This window comes from Capra hircus, chromosome 11 (genome assembly GCF_001704415.2).
Source record: "Capra hircus breed San Clemente chromosome 11, ASM170441v1, whole genome shotgun sequence".
In the NCBI taxonomy this organism is placed as follows: Eukaryota; Metazoa; Chordata; class Mammalia; order Artiodactyla; family Bovidae; genus Capra; species Capra hircus.
Genome location: NC_030818.1, coordinates 22,258,341 through 22,278,454, shown reverse-complemented (window position 1 = coordinate 22,278,454; position 20,114 = coordinate 22,258,341). Strand labels below are relative to the sequence as shown.

The 20,114-nt window shown below is 40.4% G+C and overlaps 1 protein-coding gene across 4 annotated transcripts in view; it reads left to right on the top strand.

Annotated features, from left to right (window-relative positions):
* Nucleotides 1-16,642, top strand: part of SLC8A1 (solute carrier family 8 member A1) — a 382,769-nt gene extending 366,127 nt beyond the window's left edge. For all 4 annotated transcript variants that reach the window (XM_018055163.1, XM_018055162.1, XM_018055161.1 and 1 more), the window contains one exon: nt 13,362-16,642. In XM_018055163.1, the coding sequence (XP_017910652.1) occupies nt 13,362-13,738 (377 nt within the window). In that variant the 3' untranslated portion in view covers nt 13,739-16,642. The remainder of the gene's footprint in view (nt 1-13,361) is intronic.

Here is a 20,114-nt window from a genome sequence, read left to right as displayed (position 1 = left end):
TCTGAAGTAGGACTTGAGAAGAGGAGGGAGAGGATTTGAGAAGACTCAGATAAGAGATGGATGTTCCCAAAATAGAACAAAGCACAGAAGAAAGAACCAGGTTTCAAATGCAAGGAAGCTTGAGAGGGAGAAGCGAACTGGGGGCCACTATTTTGTGCAAGGCAGTTCGGAACTGTTTTTGAGGCAAGAAGGGTGTTTCAGGTGTATCTTTCTCTTAACAGACTAACGTGGCTCAGGAAAGTGACAGTTAATTCAGCCTTTTTGTTTTAGGGCCAGATCTGCCCTTCTCTTTTTTCTTTGGAAAATGTTGCTTCACTAAATCTTACCATTTTTTTTTACCCTCAAGGACATGGTGTCACCAAAGGCTTATTATGAGAGTAAGAGAATTATCACTCAAAATTTCAAAAAATTTAATTATTTAACATAGATCCATTCAAACCCATTTTTACGTACTTTTATAGACAGTGTAAATATATAATGCTGGGAGAAGCCAGGAATATAAGGAGTTTAAAAAAAGTGTTTTATCAGTCATTGACCTCTCAAAATGATCAGCTGTTTTAACATTATGTAGTTATAATCATAGTTGAACATAATTGTTTCTGTACATTTTCTTTGAATTCTTTGTCCATGTTCAGGTTTAAAGTATGTCAGTTATCTAGTCTTTATCAACCCACCCCCACCCCCCCACCGGACTTGTGGTTAAGAACATTCACTCCAGCTAGAGCCACACCTCTTTGGTCTGAATCCTAGCTTCACCTCTTGTTACTGGCTGTGTAACTTTGGTCAAATTTCTTATACTCCGGGCTTCAGTTTTATCATCTGTTAAATAGGGATAATAATCATACCCACATTAAAGGCTTGTTTGTGGATTAAATGAGGATCTATGTATGTGTAGTGCCTCACCTAGGAAGCCACATAAATGTTAACTATTGTTGCCCTTATCTCTTCTATCATTTCTGAACATCAAGAATAGAACCACATTTTCCTATAATCCTATGTAAGGTCTGCTGCTGCTGCTGCTGCTAAGTCACTTCAGTCGTGTCTGACTCTGTGCAACCCCATAGACGGCAGCCCACCAGGCTCCCCCGTCCCTAGGATTCTCCAGGCAAGAGTACTGGAGTGGGATATAAGGTCTAGTAGCCGTAAATCACCTTGCTGAAGGAAACCATAAGAGAAGATTTTAATATCATCCACATATCCTTTGTTATCACCAGAACAGAGATTTCCAAAATATAATAACACTTACCATTTGTTATACCTACGAATTTCCAGACACCACACTACGCCTTTTTGCATCACTTCTTTCAATCATCAGCCATATAAATGAGGACTTGCATTTTCCCATTTTTACAGGTGAGGTTTTAGAGGCTTAGAGAAGTTGTGCTGAGGTCACATGGCCAGTGCATGGCAAATGGAAGCAGAATAAGTAAGTAGAGTAAGCCAGGTCTTAATTAAGTTTGGGGTTTTCCTGGTGCTTCAAACGGTAAAGAATCTGCCTGAAATGCGGTAGACCTGGGTTCAATCCCTGGGTCAGGAAGATCTCCTGGAGAAGGGAATGGAAACTCACTCCAGTATTCTTGCCTGGAGAATTCCACGGACAGAAGAGCCTGGTGGGCTACAGTCCATGGGGTAGCAAAGAGGCAGACATGACTAACACTTTCACTTATTTAAGTATAGTCTCCTTACTACCATAATTAGACATATCATGCTGACCAGACGGAGAAGGCAATGGCACCCCACTCTAGTACTCTTGCCTGGCGAATCCCAGGGACAGTGGAGCCTGGTGGGCTGCCATCTATGGGGTAGCAGAGTCAGACACAACTGAAGCGACTTAGCAGCAGCGGCAGCATGCTGACCAGAGTTACTAGGACTGGTATTCTTCAGTAGCAATAGTTGTTATCCAGAGTAGCACAGACTCAGGTGACCAAACTGGCCACTCACAGTGGCCTCCGCTTACTAAATATCTCCATGCTAAGTGGAATCATTATCTCACATGCACCAACTGGAAACTGTCAGATATCATGTTCATCATCCAGCTGCTGGTTGACCAGAGCAAGGAGATTTCCTTTAAGTCAATCAACCTTGTAACCCCTTACTTGATCAGGCACACATTGGAATGTCCACCACTATAATCTGCATCAACCTTTTTATTTGGGTGAGAAAACAAGCAGAACTCTCAAGGTACCCAGCATATACAATCTGATCCACTCCAGAACCAAATTAATGCAGGTCTCAAGAGACAGCCCAGAGAAGGCAATGGCAACACACTCCAGTACTCTTGCCTGGAAAATCCCATGGACGGAGGAGCCTGGTAGGCTGCAGTCCATGGGGTTGCCAAGAGTCGGACACGACTGGGCGACTTCACTTTCACTTTTCACTTTCATGCATTGGAGAAAGAAATGGCAACCCACTCAAGTGTTCTTGCCTGGAAAATCCCCGGGATGGCAGAGCCTGGTGGGCTGCCGTCTATGGGGTTGCACAGAATTGGACACGACTGAAGCAACTTAGCAGCAGCAGCAACAGCAGCAAGAGACAGCCAGGTTAGAACAGAACTTCTTTGCTCTACAACCAGCTAGTTGGTTCAGGGATCTTTTCAGGACTGAGAGTGAGAGGGCAACAACTGACTGAAAAATTCAAGAGCCCCATCTCAGGTAAACCAACAGAGTTCTTTGGAAGGTTCAAAATGCTTCTATTAACATCAAGAATTAGAATCAGAGACTTTAGAAAATTTTAGCAAATGCCAGGAAGCTAGGAGCTTGAAGAAGGAAGGGGAACCTTGAACCCACTCTTGAACATTCATGAACATTGTTCTGAAAAATAATCCTATTATGGAACCGTATGTTCCCAGTATGTTTGAGTGGAGTGTTTACCATTTCCTTTTGAGAACATGTATCAAATTACAGTTTGGAAAGCAAATCAAATAGTACTGCTGGTTGTTCATTCTCTTCTCTGCCGTGTGTTCCCTGAAGAATAGACACACTATTTTTCTATTTTAATTAGAATTAATCTTTCTTTGAACTTGAAATATACCAGGATTTCAGATACATCACAGGAAAACTAAGTTCTAGGGGTAACCCTGCAAAGTGCAAACGTTCAGGTTAACAATATCAAAGTGAAAAGTAGTTTATTCAATAACAAAATGTTGATTTTTAAATTTTTTATTTTATATTGGAGTATAGTTGATTAACAGTGTTTCAGGTATACAGCAAAGGGATTCAGTTATGTATTTATTCTTTTTCAAATTCTTTTCCCATTTAGATTATTACAGAATATTGAGCTGAGTTTCATATGCTATATAGTAGGTCCTTGTTGGTTATTGTGTGTGTAACATTGTGTATATGTCAGTCCCAAACTGCCAATTATCCCTCCCTGCCACCCTTCCCCTTTGGTAACCATAAGTTTGTTTTCTGTTTTGTAAATAAGTTCATTTGTATCTTTTTTTTTTTTTTTTAGATTCTGAGTACAAGCAATATCGTATGATATTTGTCCATCTCTGACTTACTTCGTTTAGTATGATAATCTCCAGGTCCATCCATGTTGCTGCAAGTGGCATTATGTCATTCTTTTTAGTGGCTGAGTAATGTTCCATTATGTGTACATACTACATCTTCATTATCTGTTCCTCCATCAATGGACATTTAGTTTGCTTCCGTTTCTTGGCTATTGTAAATAGTGCTGTAATGTAAATAGTGCATGCATCCTTTTGAACCATGGCTTTCTCTGCATATATGCCCAGGGGTGGGATTGCTAGATCATTTGGTAGCTCTATATTTAGTTTCTTAAGGAATTTCCATGTTTGTCCATAATGGCTGTACCAATTGACATTCCCACCAATAGGGTGGAACGGTTCCCTTTTCTACAAACTCGCCAGCATTTTTTGGTTTGTAGACGTTTTGATGATGACCATTCTGTCTGGTGTAAAGTGATATCTTAATGTGCTTTTGATTTGCATTTCTCTAATAATTAGCTATACTGAGCATCTTTTCATGTGCCTCTTGGCCATCTGTATGTCTTCTTTGGATAAATGTCTACTTAGATCTTCTGCCCATTTTTTGATTGGGTTGTTTGGTTTGTTTGTTTTTTTAATATTGAGCTGCATGAGCTGTTTATAAATTTTCAATATTAATCCCATGTCAGTTACATCATTTGCAAATATTTTCTTTCATTATGTGGGCTTTTCATTTTGTTTATGGTTACCATGATTGTGCAAAAGCTTTTAAATTTAATTAGGTCCCGTTTGTTTATTTTGGGTTTTGTTTCCATTACTCTGGGAGATAGTTTGAAAAAATATTGCTGTGATTTATGTCAAAGAGTGTTCTGCCTATATTTTCCTCTAGAAGTTTTATAACATCCAATCTTACAGTTAGATCTTTAATGCATTTTATTTTTGTATATAGTGGTAAAGAATGATCTAATTTCAGTTTTGTACATGGTGGCTGTCCAGTTTTCTCAGCATCATTTATTGAAGAGACTGTCTTTCTACATTGTATAATCTTATCTCCTTTGACATAGATTAACTGACCACAGTTACATGGGTTTATTTCTAGGCTTTCTATCCTGTTCTGTTGATCTATACTTGCTTTTTGTGCAGTACCATACTATATTGATTACTATAGATTTGTAGTATAGTCTGAAGTCAAGGAGCCTGATTCCTCCAGCTCCATTTTTCTTAAGATTGCTTTGGCTTTAGGGTCTTTTGTGTCCCCATCAGATTTTAAGACTTTTTGTTCTAGGTCCATGAAAATAAATGCTATTGGTAATTTGATAGGGATTTCATTGAATATGTAGGTTACCTTGTGTAATATAGTCATTTTCACAATATTGATTCTTCTAATACAGGAACATGGTATATCTTTCCATCTGTGTCATCTTCGATTTCTTTCATTGGCATCTTATAGTTTTTGGAGTACAAGCATTTTGCATCCTTAGATAGGTCTATTTCTAGATATACTATTCTTTTTGATATTATGCTAAATGGGACTATTTAATTCCCCTGTCTGATCTTTCATTGTTAGTGTATAGGAATGCAAGAGATTTCTGTACTTTAATTGTGTATCCTATCATTTCATCTGCCAACAGTGAAGGTCTTCCTTCTTTTCTAATTTGGATTCTTTTTATTTTTCTTCTCTGATTGCCATGGGTAGGACTTCTAAAACTATGTTGAATAAAATTGCAAGCATGCACACCCTGAGCTTGTTTCTAATCTTAAAGGAAATGCTTTCAGCTTTTTACCATTGAGTATGATATTAGTTGTATGTTTGTCATATATGACCTTTATTATGTTGAAGTACATTCCTTCGATGCCCAATTTCTAGAAAGTTTTTATCACAAATGAGTGTTGGATTTTGTCAAAAGCTTTTCCTGTATCTATTGATATGACCATATGGTTTTTATATTTCAATTTGTTGATGGGGTAGTTCACACTAGTTAATTTGTGGATATTGAAAAAATCTTTGCATCTCTGGGATAATCCCATTTGATCATGGTATGTGATCCTCTTAATGTTTTGTGGGATTTGCTAGTATTTTGTTTAGGATTTTTTTTGTATCTATGTTCATCAGTGATATTGGCCTGAATTTTTTTGTGTATGGTATCTTCATCTGGTTTCAGTATCAGAGTGATGGTGACATCATAGAATGAGTTTGGAAGGGTATCAAAGGTTATGTGTTAACTCTGCTCTAAATGTTTGATAGAATTTGCCTGTGAAGACATCTGGTCCTGGACTTTTGTTGGGAATTTTTTAATCACAGTTTCAATTCTAGTGCTTGTAATTAGTCTGCTCATATTTTCTATTTCTTCCTGGTTCAGTCTTGGGAAATTGTACCTAATTTTTTCATTTCTTCTAGGTTGTCCAATTTATTGGTGTATTGTTGCTTGTAATAGTCATATGAGCCTTTGTATTTATGTGGCTTCCATTGTAACTTCTTTTTCATTTCTAATTTTGTTGATTTGAACCCTCTCCCTTTTTCCTTAATGATTTTGGCTAAAAGGTTTCTCAATTTTGTTCAACTTCTTAGAGGACCAGCTTTTAGTTTCTTTGATCTTTGCTATTGTTTGTCTTTATGTCTGCTCTGATTTTTATGATTTCTTTCCTTCTGCTAACTTTGGGTTTTGTTTGTCCTTCTTTCTCTAGTTGCTTTAGGTGTAAGGATAGGTTTGAGACTTTCTTTAGAAACAAGAACTTTAGAACTGAGTTCAGGAAACAGAACTAACCATTATTCATGTTATTGCTGGCATCAGCTTCTTGACTCAGCCATGCTTTTCTTGCCTGTAAAATACGCATAATCATGACAATTTAGGTAGCTGATAAGAGGATTAAGTAATATGGATTTCAGAGCACTTTGTAAACTGAAAGTTGGTATAAAATGCAGGAAGTTATTATTTACACTGAAATCAACTCTCAAAATGTCTAAAGGAATAGAAACCATCAGAAAATGAGAATGAAAACTTTTATGACCAGAAAGGGAATTTTTAGTTTATCATGTAGTTCCCCTGTGTGCTAGGCATAAATAATATTTATGTATTCTATATTATCTTTTATCTCATTTAGGTTATATCTTTCAGTGATTTGAAGTGATTTTGCCTCCCCCCAAGCTGGGTATAACTGAGCTTTGTCTGTCTGGTGGCCAGGACCATGTCAAGGGGTTTAGCAGGCAGCTATATGCTCAGGAAGACTTTAGGCGTCCTGTCTGCTGCTGAGTAGGAGTGTGTGCCTACCATGGTGGGTATTTGGCCTGAGGTGTCCTAGAATGGGATCCTGTTGAGTGGGGCCAGGTCTTGGTGAGAAGTAGTGGTCTGCCTTGAGGGCTCACACCAATGAGCACTCCCCAGAACTGCTACTGCCGGTGTCTTTGTTCCCTAGTGACCCCCAGCTGCCTCTGCCTCCACTGAAGGAGACCCTCCAGTACTAGCAAGTGGGTCTGCCCAGGCTCTTATGAAGTCACAGCTTTTGTCACTGGGTCCTGGTGCACACAGAGCTGTGTGCACCCTTCTTCCCCCAGTCTTGTGGAAGTCCTGTGATCAAACACTGCTGGCCTTCAAAGCCAGACTTTCTGGAGGCTTCACCCCTGTTGCCAGTCCATCAGTCTGGGAAGGCTGATGTGGGACTCAGAACTTTCACTCCTGTGGGAGAACTTCTGTGATATAATTATTTTCCAGTCTTTGGCTCACACCACCCCTCCCCCAGTGGGCATGGGATTTGATTTTATCACAACCGTGCCCTCCTACCATCATAATAATGGACTTCCTTCTTTGTCTTTGGATGTAGGATATCTTTTTTGTTAGGGTCCAGCATTTTTTTGTTGATAGTTGTTCAGCAGTTCGTTGTGATTTTGGTGTTTTCCTAAGGAGAGGCAAGCTCACATCCTTCTTACTCTGCCATCTTGCCTCCATCCTGAATCCCCACAACGTTGATTTGGTTGACCTACATGGGTTTTCTCAGCTAATACAGGGAAGGTACCGCTGTCCTTACACAGAGGGTGAAGCAAAGGCTCTGCGTAGTTGGTTAATGGGTCTCAGTCTGGTTGGAGAGCTTTAACGAATGTCAGTGCTCAGGCTGCGTTCTGGACCAAGGGACCAGAAACCCAGAGAGGAGCTCCCACTCTGGTATTTCTCCGAAGCTACCCTGGTGATAAAAACGAGTAGAAGCAGGTGTTCTGACCTGCCTCTTGAACTTCTGACTTACCTCTTTTCTTCTTTTAGGGCAGTGTCATTGTCTCCATTTCTTTTTCAGGGCAAACTTTTATGGGCAGAAATTTTAAGTGTTTTTCCCTTGGTCAGTTTTTATAACTCCTCTAACTAACTGGTCATTAATCAATCAAACATCAGGAATCCCCTGACCTCTTACACTTCACTTGGATGCCAAACAAGGTCTCTTTTCATATGAGCCAGGGCGGTGAGTGTGTGTATGTAAGTAAGAAGTTTGGGTTTCATATTTACGGGGGTAAATAAATATTACAAAGGCAAAAACTTGTTTAAAGTCCTTAGTGACCGAGGAATTAGTATATAAGTAAAATTTCCATTTGAATTCTCAAAGAGTGAAACCAAAAGGGAGGAAAGAGTAGAGAAGAATATATGCGTTGTTTAAGGAAGGATGTCTTTCAGTCACTAGTAGAATTAGGGCCATAAACCAGATCTCTAGTGTCTTTTTATGACTTAGAAAGTGACAGTCAAGTCTGACTCTTTGCAATCCTATGGACTATAGCCCTCCAGGCTTCTCTCTCCATGGAATTCTCCAGGCAAGAATACTGGAGTGGATTGCCATTCCTTTCACCAGGGAATCTTCTTGACCCAGGGATCGAACCTGGGTCTCCTGCATTGCCGGGGGATTCTTTACCATCTGAACCACAAAGGCAGCCCTTTTATGACTTAGGTTATATGGACTTTTCAAGTAAAACTCTCTGATTTTAAGAATAATTTTATGTTCTACCACATTTTTAAATACCTAGGACTGTAAAGTTAATATGTCTTTAAAGGGTGTTATAACTGCCCAGAAGTTTAGAATCATTACAGTAACTCAGAATTCTGGACCACTTATGGATTCTCTTGGGATCTGGCTCTGGTGTATTATAAAAATAATTACTAATATTGAGCACTCATTGAGTACTAGGCACTGTTCTTGTTCACGTTAACTTATTTCCCTCACAACCATATAAAGTAGGTACACTTCTTGCGTGTCAAGTGAAACAGCCAGAATCCAACTAATTTTAAGTAAATTTCCCTTGTTCCTTGGCCTTTCATAGTCGCCATGCTTGAGCTGGGTTTTTTTTAAAAGAGAGCACAGCACAATTAGAGGGTGGGGGACTTCATGCCAGGCTGCCCCAGCACCTCCATCAAACTCACCTAAGCATTTATAAAAATGCATATCCCTGAGTCTTTTTCTCAGAGAGTCTGATTAATTGGGCAGAGGGTAGAGCCCCAAATCTTTAAAAAAACAAAACAAGGGTCTCCCAGTATTTTCAGTCCACGCTTGATTGACATTATGCACAGTATCTAAAACAGCCCTCCCTGCCACCAGTTACTCCATGGCTACACTCATATAAATAGTCACTTACATGATTTGAAGTCAGTAACCGTGCCAACATTTCTTACCCATTTTTAAGAGCTCAATGACTCTGTGCTGTGTGGTTTAACTTCACAAATACTGGCACAATTTCATCACTGGCAAAATCTTCAGGTCTAGCCATCACTTTGAATATTTCATCTAGGTCATTTATTCTTTTAAAAGGAGATATTGTCATCATTAGTCAAGTTTAAGGGTAGACATGTATGCTGCTGCTGCGTCGCTTCAGTCGTGTCCGACTCTGTGCGACCCCATAGACAGAAGCCCACCAGGCTCCCCCGTCGCTGGGATTCTCCAGGCAAGAACACTGGAGTCAGTTGCCATTTCCTTCTCCAATGCATGAAAGTGAAAGGAAAGTCGCTCAGTCATGTATAGACTCCTGCAAAAAAGAAAAATCCCACCAAAATCATTTATCTGAATTTAGTATTGTGATATATTCTATGTACCACCCAACAGTAAAGTTAGGAAACCAGAACCCCTGAGTACACACAGAAGAGCCCAGAATGTCCCTTTGATGAGACTTCTGTCACTACTATGAGGAAGCTCTGAGCCCCTCACGTTGTCAATAATTCACAGGTGCTGGGTGACAGCAACCCTGCCTCCATAAGCAGGCTGGACTTCAGTCAAAATCACTTTCAGCATCAGTTCCTGAGCACAGACCACTTGAGAGTTGAACAGCTGGCCCCCAGCATATGCTAAGAGTCGAGGCAAAGATAAATCATTTCAGGGTGCCACTATACACAACACGGAAACCCTTCATGTGACCTGCAGGGTTGGAAGAACTATCCCCTTTATAAAAGACATGTTTAAAGCTTAGTCTGTAGGTAGTGATAAAGTTTGAGAAATTCAGTTAAAAATGTCATTTCTGGAGGAAAGGGGAGTGTGTTGGCATAGTCCTGCGTATTGACCAAGTGACTTGGCAAAGGCCAGATACAGAGAACAATCATGTCCTGACTCTCTAATGTGTGGGTTAATTCCAGCCACACTGCCTCCCAAACGTATCTTTCCTGTTGGTGATTCACAGTTACAGGGACCAAGGAGGCAGAGTCAAAAGTCTAAAATTAACTTTAAATGTATTAGAATTCAAGGTGAGAATTAGAAATAAAAATTCCTATTGTGTAGGTATAGTTATAAACCCATATATAAATTATTATTAACAATTACTTAGTTTGTAGCAATCGCAATGGATATCTGACTCATATAGGTTTGTATTTAACAGTCTAAGTTCTGAATACGCCTGTACTGTGGCAACAGTTCTTGTTTGGATGTCACCCCAGGGAATGGCACGTGCATTGCTTTTGCCTTGTTCAGCCACAAACAGGGCTTGGGCTTGGCATTCAGGGCCAGGCTTGGCTGGACCTCATCTACAGTCTGTGGTCTGCCACCATGCACGCTAAGCAGCGGTGAGAGAAGGTGGTTTGGGGAGACTCCATCACACTTCATTTGGAAAACAGAGTTGTCTCTGTTGAAATTAAAGCTAATAGTTTGGATTTATATATGTTTCTACAATTTTCTTATACAGCTTTTGAATTGCAAAACAAAGATCTGATGTATAATTCCAGTAAGTAAAACCTACCTGGCTCAGAGGCCCAAACATGTTTCATTTATGTGATAAGCTAATCACTTGGGTTGCTAACTTTCAGAGGCATTTATAAACAGGAACCTATTATTATTAGGACTCCCCTGTGCTATTCACATTAATGGGCTCTTGAAAAAAATGACTTGAGTGAGAAGAAATCCCTGCAGACCCAAGAGGGCTCAGTCAAGTCTTTGATTTTGTGCCTCATTCACTTCTGGCACAGCAGCAGAGATGCCGTCCAGAAAGTCCAGGGTTTGAGTGGAGATGGGGCACCCAGGAAGCCTAGAGTGCCACATACTATGTGCCAAGGGAGGTAAGCAGGCCAAGGATGCCAGGTCCCCATCCCTACAGCCTGGCGGAGCGGGTAAGAGAGGAAGGTGAAGGCCCCACATCACTAGCCACCACCAGCAGGCATGTCAGCACAGAATACCATCTCAAGTGTTCCTCAGCAGTAGCTGAGCTATAAGTGGCTGTCTCCCACCTTGGACTCTGTTCATTTACATTCCTTGTTCAGCTGTCTGTCCTTGAAAATTAAACGCCAAGTGACTTTTTTTTTTTTTTTTTTTTTTTTGAGGCTGCTGCTGTGGCAGTTCCTAATAACTCTTAATAATGAACTGCAAGAGATGGAGATTTGTCTCACCTGGCTTTTACTTGCCAGCCACCGTGAGGATCCTGATTCAGGCTGCAGTGTGTGACCACAAGTGTAACATGTTGCACCGGTCCCGCAGGACAGGATAGCCAGCTGCCTACACCTCCTTCTTAGTTCTCACCGGTATAGGAAAGAGTACTCTGTGGAAACCTGTCTCAGGTTTTCTGAGTGGAAGGAACAGGGCAGCCTAAAAGGGGCTGAGAAGAGGAAAACATGAGCCTCCCTAGGAGAGAAAGCAAGGTGTAGGCTGAGAGTGGCTCTGAAAGCAAACAGATTTGGTTTCAGAATCCTTGCTCTATTGACAGACACCCTATCCAACAGGCAGACTATGACAACATCACTGTTTCCCAGATTGTAAAAATGGTTTAATAATGTCTACTCTACAACGGTTAGATTGAGGGTTCAGTGAAAATATCCTTGTAACTATGGCTGATTCACATTGTTCTATGGCAGAAACCAGCACAACATTGTAAAGCAATTATCCTCCGGTTAAAAACTAAAAACATATCTATGTCATATGGGTAGCACAGAGTAAGAAGTTTGCCTCTGTTATAAAACATAGGTCAGAATCTATCTGTGGGTCCATCCCACAGACCCTCAAGGTTAACCAGTTCCCTTTCAGAAAGAAAGTGACACTGCAGATTCAGTAGCCTCTGAGAAGCCTAAATAACCTCTCTCCCCTGGTAAAGCACAAGAATCTACAGGCTTATGTAAGCAAACATGCTTTATGCATCATCCCCATTGGAGCTTGGGCTTCCCAGGTGGCACTAGTGGTAAAGGACCCTACCAGCCATTGCAGGAGATGTAAGAGACATGGGTTCGATCCCTGTATTGGGAAGATCTGCTGGAGGACACCTGGCAGCCCACTCCAGTATTCTTGTCTGGAGAATCCCATGGTCAGAGGAGCCTGGAGGGCCACAGTCCATAGGGTCGCAAAGAATTAGACATAACTGAGTGACTTAGCACACACACTGTTGGAGGTGGCCACAGAATAGCAACAGAGTGAAGAAAGCCATCCAGATATCACACGTCTACACATACGCTTAGACCATGATACCTTGTAGTAATAGCATACCTGCTACTGCTGGCTTTGCAAATGTGAGTGCAATTTGACAGTTATTAATATTTATTCTAAGTTGACTGTGCAACATATTTTGCAGAGGTAGCTGAAAGGACTTTGATATTAGTAACTCGGTGATTGTATAAAAAGGAAGTTGAATATCTTACAGGTCCTGTTACATTATTAATAAAGGGAGCTATTTCAGATCCATCCTCACCTCACCTTAACAGATCTGGGCAGCTCCATTCATGTTGTCTTCCCAAAAAACAAAAATAGCTACCCTTGCTTTGTACCAGAAACATAAGCATTTTACATTTAATAGCTCAATTTAACAAAAGTACTCTAAAGTGAGCATTACTATCCTCATTTCACAGATTAGGAAATTGAATCTCTAAAAATTAAGTAACTGCCTGGGGTCACACACTCCCTTACAAAGGAAGAATTTGAAACTCTCTGGCTTAAATGAGCACTAAACTCTTGTGCTTTGTTCACCAAGTCAGTTTTGTGCTACTCCTTGTAGAGAAAGAAAATGTGTGAATTCCCTAACCTCAGAGAAAAGATGCATTCAGGATTATTGGTAAACAAAGAGCTTTGAGGCTGCCTATGAGGATGCCAGGCACAGGGAAAGGTGAGATAATACAGTGAACAGGCATTTGCCTGAAGGCAGAAGGCCCAGCTCAGGCCTTAATGTGGCTTCTTGCTTGCTGTCTACCTCTAAAGTTTACTACCCTCATAGAATTGTTACCATCAACAAAGAACTGTGGTATCTGTGGGAAAAAGAACTTGACCAAAGTCACCTATAACTCACCCACCACCAAGCCCTCGAGTCCTGTTACCAAGGGATCCTCTTGTTCTGACTACACAGACTGGGACTTGAGAGAACGAAGCTCTGTCCTGATCTCAGGGTTTCCACCGAAGGCTTGATTCCAGAGTACACGGCTGAAGCTTCCAGCACTCCACAGACCTCTGTAAGTGGCTAATCGGTCATTGTCTTTTTCTTCTTCCTCCTCAGACACATTTGCAAGCAAAGTGGCAGCCACCCAGGACCAGTATGCGGATGCGTCCATAGGTAACGTCACAGGCAGCAACGCGGTGAACGTCTTCCTGGGCATCGGCGTGGCCTGGTCCATCGCTGCCATCTACCACGCGGCCAACGGGGAACAGTTCAAAGTGTCCCCTGGCACGCTAGCTTTTTCTGTCACTCTCTTCACCATTTTTGCTTTCATCAATGTGGGGGTGCTGCTGTATCGGCGGAGGCCAGAAATTGGAGGTGAGCTGGGTGGGCCCCGGACTGCCAAGCTCCTCACATCCTGCCTCTTTGTGCTCCTGTGGCTCTTGTACATTTTCTTCTCCTCCCTGGAGGCCTACTGCCACATAAAAGGCTTCTAAAGGAACAATCAGATGTAGTAAATTTATATATATATATACATATATATATATACATAAAAATTATGTATAATGAACAGAGGAAACGCATTTGTCATGTCCACCCACCTGCTGATGGAATCCAGCTTCAAGAGCAGACTCTGTACTAGGGCCGGAGTGAGAAGGCATCACCTCCCGTTCCCAGGGGCATCGTCTTGTTGAACCAGGCATCTTTGCAGCTCAGCCCAGAAGGGCTGTGTTCTCCCTGGGTTCATAAATCCTTAAGTCTTTGATTTGTTTTCTGTTTTGGCTTGTTTTGGGTCGGGGTTGGGAGGTGGTTGATGTTAGGGTTTGGTTTTGTTTCTGCAGGGGGAGGATCAGGGTTTGTGCTTCTCTTGTGGGAGGTGATGTCCAATCTCAGTGGTAAAAATGGAAATCAGGAAGATTATTCTCCCTTTGCCCAAAAACTTTAAAAATTATTTTGGAGGAAGAAATGGGCATGGAAGAAGAAAGAAGCATGTCTTCACCATATTACTAAATTTCATGCTTATCTCTGGAGTAGGAGCAGAGGTGAAGCTCCCCCCAAGAAGAAACATGGGAGCTGGAATGGAGCTAAGAAGAGTCATGGTTCTAAATACAGTCTGATATTTAAAGATACTAGGCCTGGCACCCTTGTTCAACAGGTACAAAAACAACATGCCTAGATTCCCAGGAACATACAAAGTCCTTTCTTATCTCTTTAGCGCTGGACTATGATTAGCAAGGCCCTGATTCTGATGTTCCACACCCGCTGATTCCCCAGCCCTCCCATCCCAAACCCCTTTTCCTGCCCTTTACCCCTCATACAAACAGGAAGAATAACTCCATTCAAAAAGCACATCATCCTTTTCCATTTGCATCAGTCTGTGTCCCATGTTGCTATTGCCTGGGATTGTCCATCAGTTCTGTTTTCCAAGGCATCTACAGCCTGCACACTCCTGTTCCAGTCATGAGGGAACATTTGCTCCTCTTTCATCTGCCTGTTTGGGAATGTTGTTGTGATACCTGTTACACAGTGCATGGATGAAAAATACAACAAAACAAAGCGTATCTGTATATAGTAGAGTATAGCATATACTGTTCTCCCATTTGGCGACATTGATTGGACATTGAAGACATAAGTGAGTTTTCTTTTCACCTGAGTTGTAACTTTTGTGTTGTTATTGAGTTTGATTAGGGATAAAAGGAGAAAATGGCTTATTGTTCATGGATCTGCAGGTTCATTTCTAAGAAACAATAACTGTTACGTGGGAGTTAAAGCTATTGAGAGGACAGCGGACACGCGACAAAGTATCTTCAAGGAAAATTAGCCATGTGGTGCATTTCAAAGCCTTGAAAACTCACCTGTTGGTTCAGGAAGGCCAAGGAGAAGGGCTGTGTAGAGAAGGGTGCACGTTAGACGTGCCTGGGCTCTGAAAGCCTCCGTTCCTGGAACACCCCTGCCCCCAAAGTATTTATTTCACATCTGCTCTGTCTGGCACAGATGGTAGATAGTGCTGGTTTGTTCATTATATTTTTTTATGTAAAAGGCTATTCAGAGCCCCATTTGTTTCACCGTCCACACCCCTCTGATAGTATCTGCAGTTCCTGAGGAGAAAAGAAGCCACGGTGAGCAACAGGCCTTCTCTACGTAGGGCTAAGGAGGAAGTGATTAAATGAGAGTGCCTCTCATAGGACTGCTCTGGGAGGTTTTTAACCCTGGAAATGGAATGGCTCTATTTCACAATATCAAAGAGTATGATAAACCCAACATTCCAAAGCTGTGAGTCCACAAATGAGGAAAAATGGAATGACTTAGGTCCCCTCTCAGACATTTCTCTATCCATAAAGAATCCCAGGCCGGAGACACCCCTAAGCCCTCTGTGTTGATTCAAAGATACTTAACTGATAATAATTTTCATTTCTCACTTTCTCTTCTTCCACTTAGTAATCACAATCATTCATCATTTAATAAACACTGGGTGACTGAACAAATAAGTAAATGCTGAGCACCCACTCAATCTGCCCAGTACTGTGCTAGCACTCGGGGACTACACACACACCAGACAGCCCAGATCCCTATCCTGAGGGGGGCCACAGTCAGTCCCTGAGTGACAGTTAACACAGCCACATGGAGACAGTTTGATCTTACAAGAAAAACACAATTGCTGAAATTATCTTGCCTAGATGTCTAAGATTTTCTTGATCTGAGAGAGTACAAGGCATAGGATAGGAGCAGCAGTCTGTGTATCCTGAGCCAATCTTGCAGATCTGCACACCTTTCCATTTTAAACCAAGTAAGGAGATCCTGCTGATGACCCAGCTGTCTGAGAAATCCCAATTAATCCAAATTTTTATCTTCAGCTGATCTTTGTTGGACAGCAGTACTTTTCCATGCCCCCTGCAGCTATAATTTCTCACATCTCCTGGAGCCTCCGCCCTGACCTGTCATGGCCCAACGCACTGGTGGCATAATCCTAACCCATTTTTTTCTGAAGATTTATTTAATGAAAAGCTAGCCTAGAAACACCAAGTAAATAGTCAAGGGATATGAGTTGTTTAAACATTAGAAAGACTTTGCACTTCTTTCTAGCTTTATTTGGAATGTTAATGATCCCATAGCAAATTTTCACAGAGGATGTTAAGAAATCTTTACCGTTGGTCAATTTCAATTTCAAAGCTTTTTGGTTTGTTTGCTTTTTAAATTTTCATGTTATAGGGAAAATATGATTCTGGTTGTTCAGGGTTGTTTTAGTAATTATAGTCATGTAAAATTATTTCATTTTGATTATTTTATTTTGTGTGAATTGTGCACAGCTTAGGGGGGAGGTGCACTAATTGTGCTGTTCCTTATAAATGGTACACATTATTGACACAGACAAATAAAGTTTCTAATGATTTCTGATTTAATCACTAGTGATCCAGCATATTCTGTATGGAATGTTTTCTCTCTTCTCATTGTCATCTACTTCATCTTTTGTTTTCATGTTTTGAAGAAATAAAGACCCAAAAGGTATTATTGTGCCATTGGTATCCTCATCCAAAAGAAAGAAAATAGATGCCCAGTAATCACTTTACAAATGTCAACCCTTGGTCACGCATTGTCTGCTTTTACTGTCCCAAGGGAGCACAGTGTCTGACTGCTGAGACAAATGATACCTTATTCATCTAACTGTCTTTAAATTTTTCTTTAGAATTCCTCGTTATATTCATATATGGTCATGCATGAAACACCTTCCTATGTGAAGGTAATTTTCTTGGATCAACAATTAGTATGTATCCTGGGACCCAATCTTTGGTTTAACACAAAATAAGCAGCCAACATGTACTACTATAACAGTAAAAGGGATAATTCAATGACCACACTAGCCTTGACTAGAGCAACTATTCAGTAAAATGCTGTGGCCCAATGATTCTAATCTCTTATAAGCTAATTCTATTCTTTCAAGCCTTACTACCAGCGGAGATGTCACAGAATTTTGCTTTTACCATTCATGGCATAAGCACACTAAGTTTTTCCTTCTTGTAATTTTTTCTTGAAAAGCATACTGTCTGTCTTCAATTCTAAAGCTGTTCTGATAGGTGACTGTCATCTATTAGATTTCCTAATATATACCTCCCCTCCAGTGGTCTATTAATAAAGAAATCACCATACACATAGTTTTATGCACAAGGGACTTGATTCATTGTTGATCCCACAGCCCGGCTCCTAACCTGTCAAAGTGAGATTCACCAGTCTGTGCTGCATACATCTGAGAGTGTCGTGGGAGCAATCAGAAAAATAACAAATATCCTCTAATAGATGACGGAGTCCTGCATTCTCTAATGGTGACAAAACTTCACTTTCTCAAGAATGTAAATCAGCTCCTTTAAGATTTCCTTCAGTGTTTCCTGACCCAAGAAATGAAATCTCTCTTGATTATGGTTTTCTCTGTCTGATAGTGGGCAATTATATCCAGAGCAAGTCTTGGGTACAGTTTCACAACTTCAAGAATATCTGGTCATTTCATAATCAACCATGTACAACAGTGGATATTACCATAATCTCCAAGTGGCACTCGGTTTTTGTTGCAGTCATCATTTCACTTGGCCAAGAGAAGTAAAATTGAGCATTTCAACTGATAAACAAGGGTATTACATAGACGAGACATACAAAATCATATTTATCTTGCAGAGAAAGAAAGGTGCTGCTATGAGTGGATTCATTAGCTTTCTTTCAGTTCTACTTACAGGTTTTAGTAGTGGATTGCATTTCAGTTCTTCTTTTCAACCATTATATTCCTATCACTTCTAATCATATTCATCGCCTTCCATCAGTGTGTGTCAAGTGTCAGTTGGTCCTGTTGGTATTCCACCTGCAAAGATAGCATAGGAAGGGGAAACGACTGTAAGAGATATTTTTTAGAGCTTAATTGGGCCACAGTTAATCTATCTCCCCAAAGAGAGAATGTCTTACCTATAGAAGGAGCAACCACTAAATGGTGGGACTCCCAAAGGAGAGAGTGCATCAGCTTTCCAGCCAGCAAGAAACGGGTGAGTATGGAGCTGTCTGTGACTTTTTTCTACCTGTCAAGGTATCTGAAAATATGCATTCAGAGGCTCTTCCAATTTCAGTTTTGTCAAAGGTCTTCTGATTGAATCTCCTATGGAACTTTTAAATCACTGATCATAGTATAAATTATTTTAATTGGTTGCCTTGTAGAACAGAACATTATAACTTTGAAAAAAGCAACATAACTTTGTAGTTAGAATTATGACCCATGTCTTTATAGGAAGAGTTGCTTGCCCAGAATTGCCTGGTAATCAATGTGGTGTTTTATGGATGCCCGACCTGATCACGTTCTTTAGAATCATGCATCCTAACCTTTTCAAAGATCCAGAGAGGTGTCCCCTGGGAATATGCAGCCTTAACCTTTCTTTTCCTAATTCCCAACCTTTGTAGCTCTTCCTTGGCTACTCCCATTATATTCATTTCCCTGAGTAGTAGTCACCATTACCTTTCAGCAATGTGGAAAAGGCTCATGCTAAAAATTCTCTGGGCATGTTTTTCTGAAAGTGAGCTCATCATTGGAAAATCAGATATTAATATAATGATATTTCACCTAGAAAACAGTCTTTGGGTCTTAGTGTGGATCTCGATAAATGGTTAGGACAGGATTAGACCCTGAAGCTACACACAGCAGCTGTTCCTCTTGTTCCTCTCTGGATCACATTCTTCATGCTTTAGTGCCCATCCACCTAGCCTCCTATTCTATTGATATGTGTAGGTATGGATCGAGGATAAAGACCCTCACATACATCTCCAAACATCAAGTACGTAAATACAGAAAAACAGCGTATGTAGCTTCCATGCCTCCAAGAAATATGAGTGGATCAAGTATTTCTCTGTACTTATTATATTCATGATATGCAAATGGTAGGGAAATTCACATTAGTAACCAAACATACCAAGAGAAATTGACTAATTTCAATGTTACTGAGTCAATTTTGACACTTAATGCAGAGCCCAGCACTCCTAATTTGTTGATTGCAAAGACAGATCTACCTAGCCAAATCCAAGAGTATAGAAGGGAATTAATTTACTAAAATGATTATATAGCCCTCTGTACTGGAAATTGCTTATTTGCCTATAAAGACCTGGCCCAGAGATTTTCAGAAACATTTCCCCTACATTCCCAAGTTGAAATATGCATGTGTATGCATGCTCAGTCATGTCCAAGTCTTTGTGACCCCACGTACTGTAGCCTACGAGGCTCCTCCGTCCATGACATTTTTCATGTTGAAAAAAAAACAAACATTTAATTTATGGAATTTGTTATTAGATCTCTTAAAGTCACAAGGTAGAGCAGTAAATAAATTCTCCAAGGAGATCTTTCCTAAAAATATGATCCTAGATTTGCAGTGAACCATCCTCCAATATGAAAATCTCATTTCTTCCAAGTAGAAGGAACAGTTTCCCTTAGATAACAAAATACATAATGATGTTTCACCTAAAAATAGACAGTTGTATAAATATTTAAGATAAAGCTGATATGGCCCATGTGTCTACTGAGAAAAATAGTTCTCTACCTTCTTATACTCAACACTAAAACTTGTAAAATATTTCAAGGAAGATATCTTAAAAGATTTTCCATTCTCATGATGCTCATATAATTGAAGAATATGGTTAAAATAATTATGTGGGTGAGAATTATCTATGTGCTTGACAAGAACATATTTTTAAAATAATAGAATTAACCAAAAGAAAATGTGTTGAGCTCTCATCCCAAGCTACCCTCATGTAAGATATTTGAAAGCCGTTATCCTTCGCAGGTGACTCAGCAGTAAAGAACTCGCCTACCAATGCAGGAGACATAAGAGCTGTGAGTTCAATCCTTGTGTC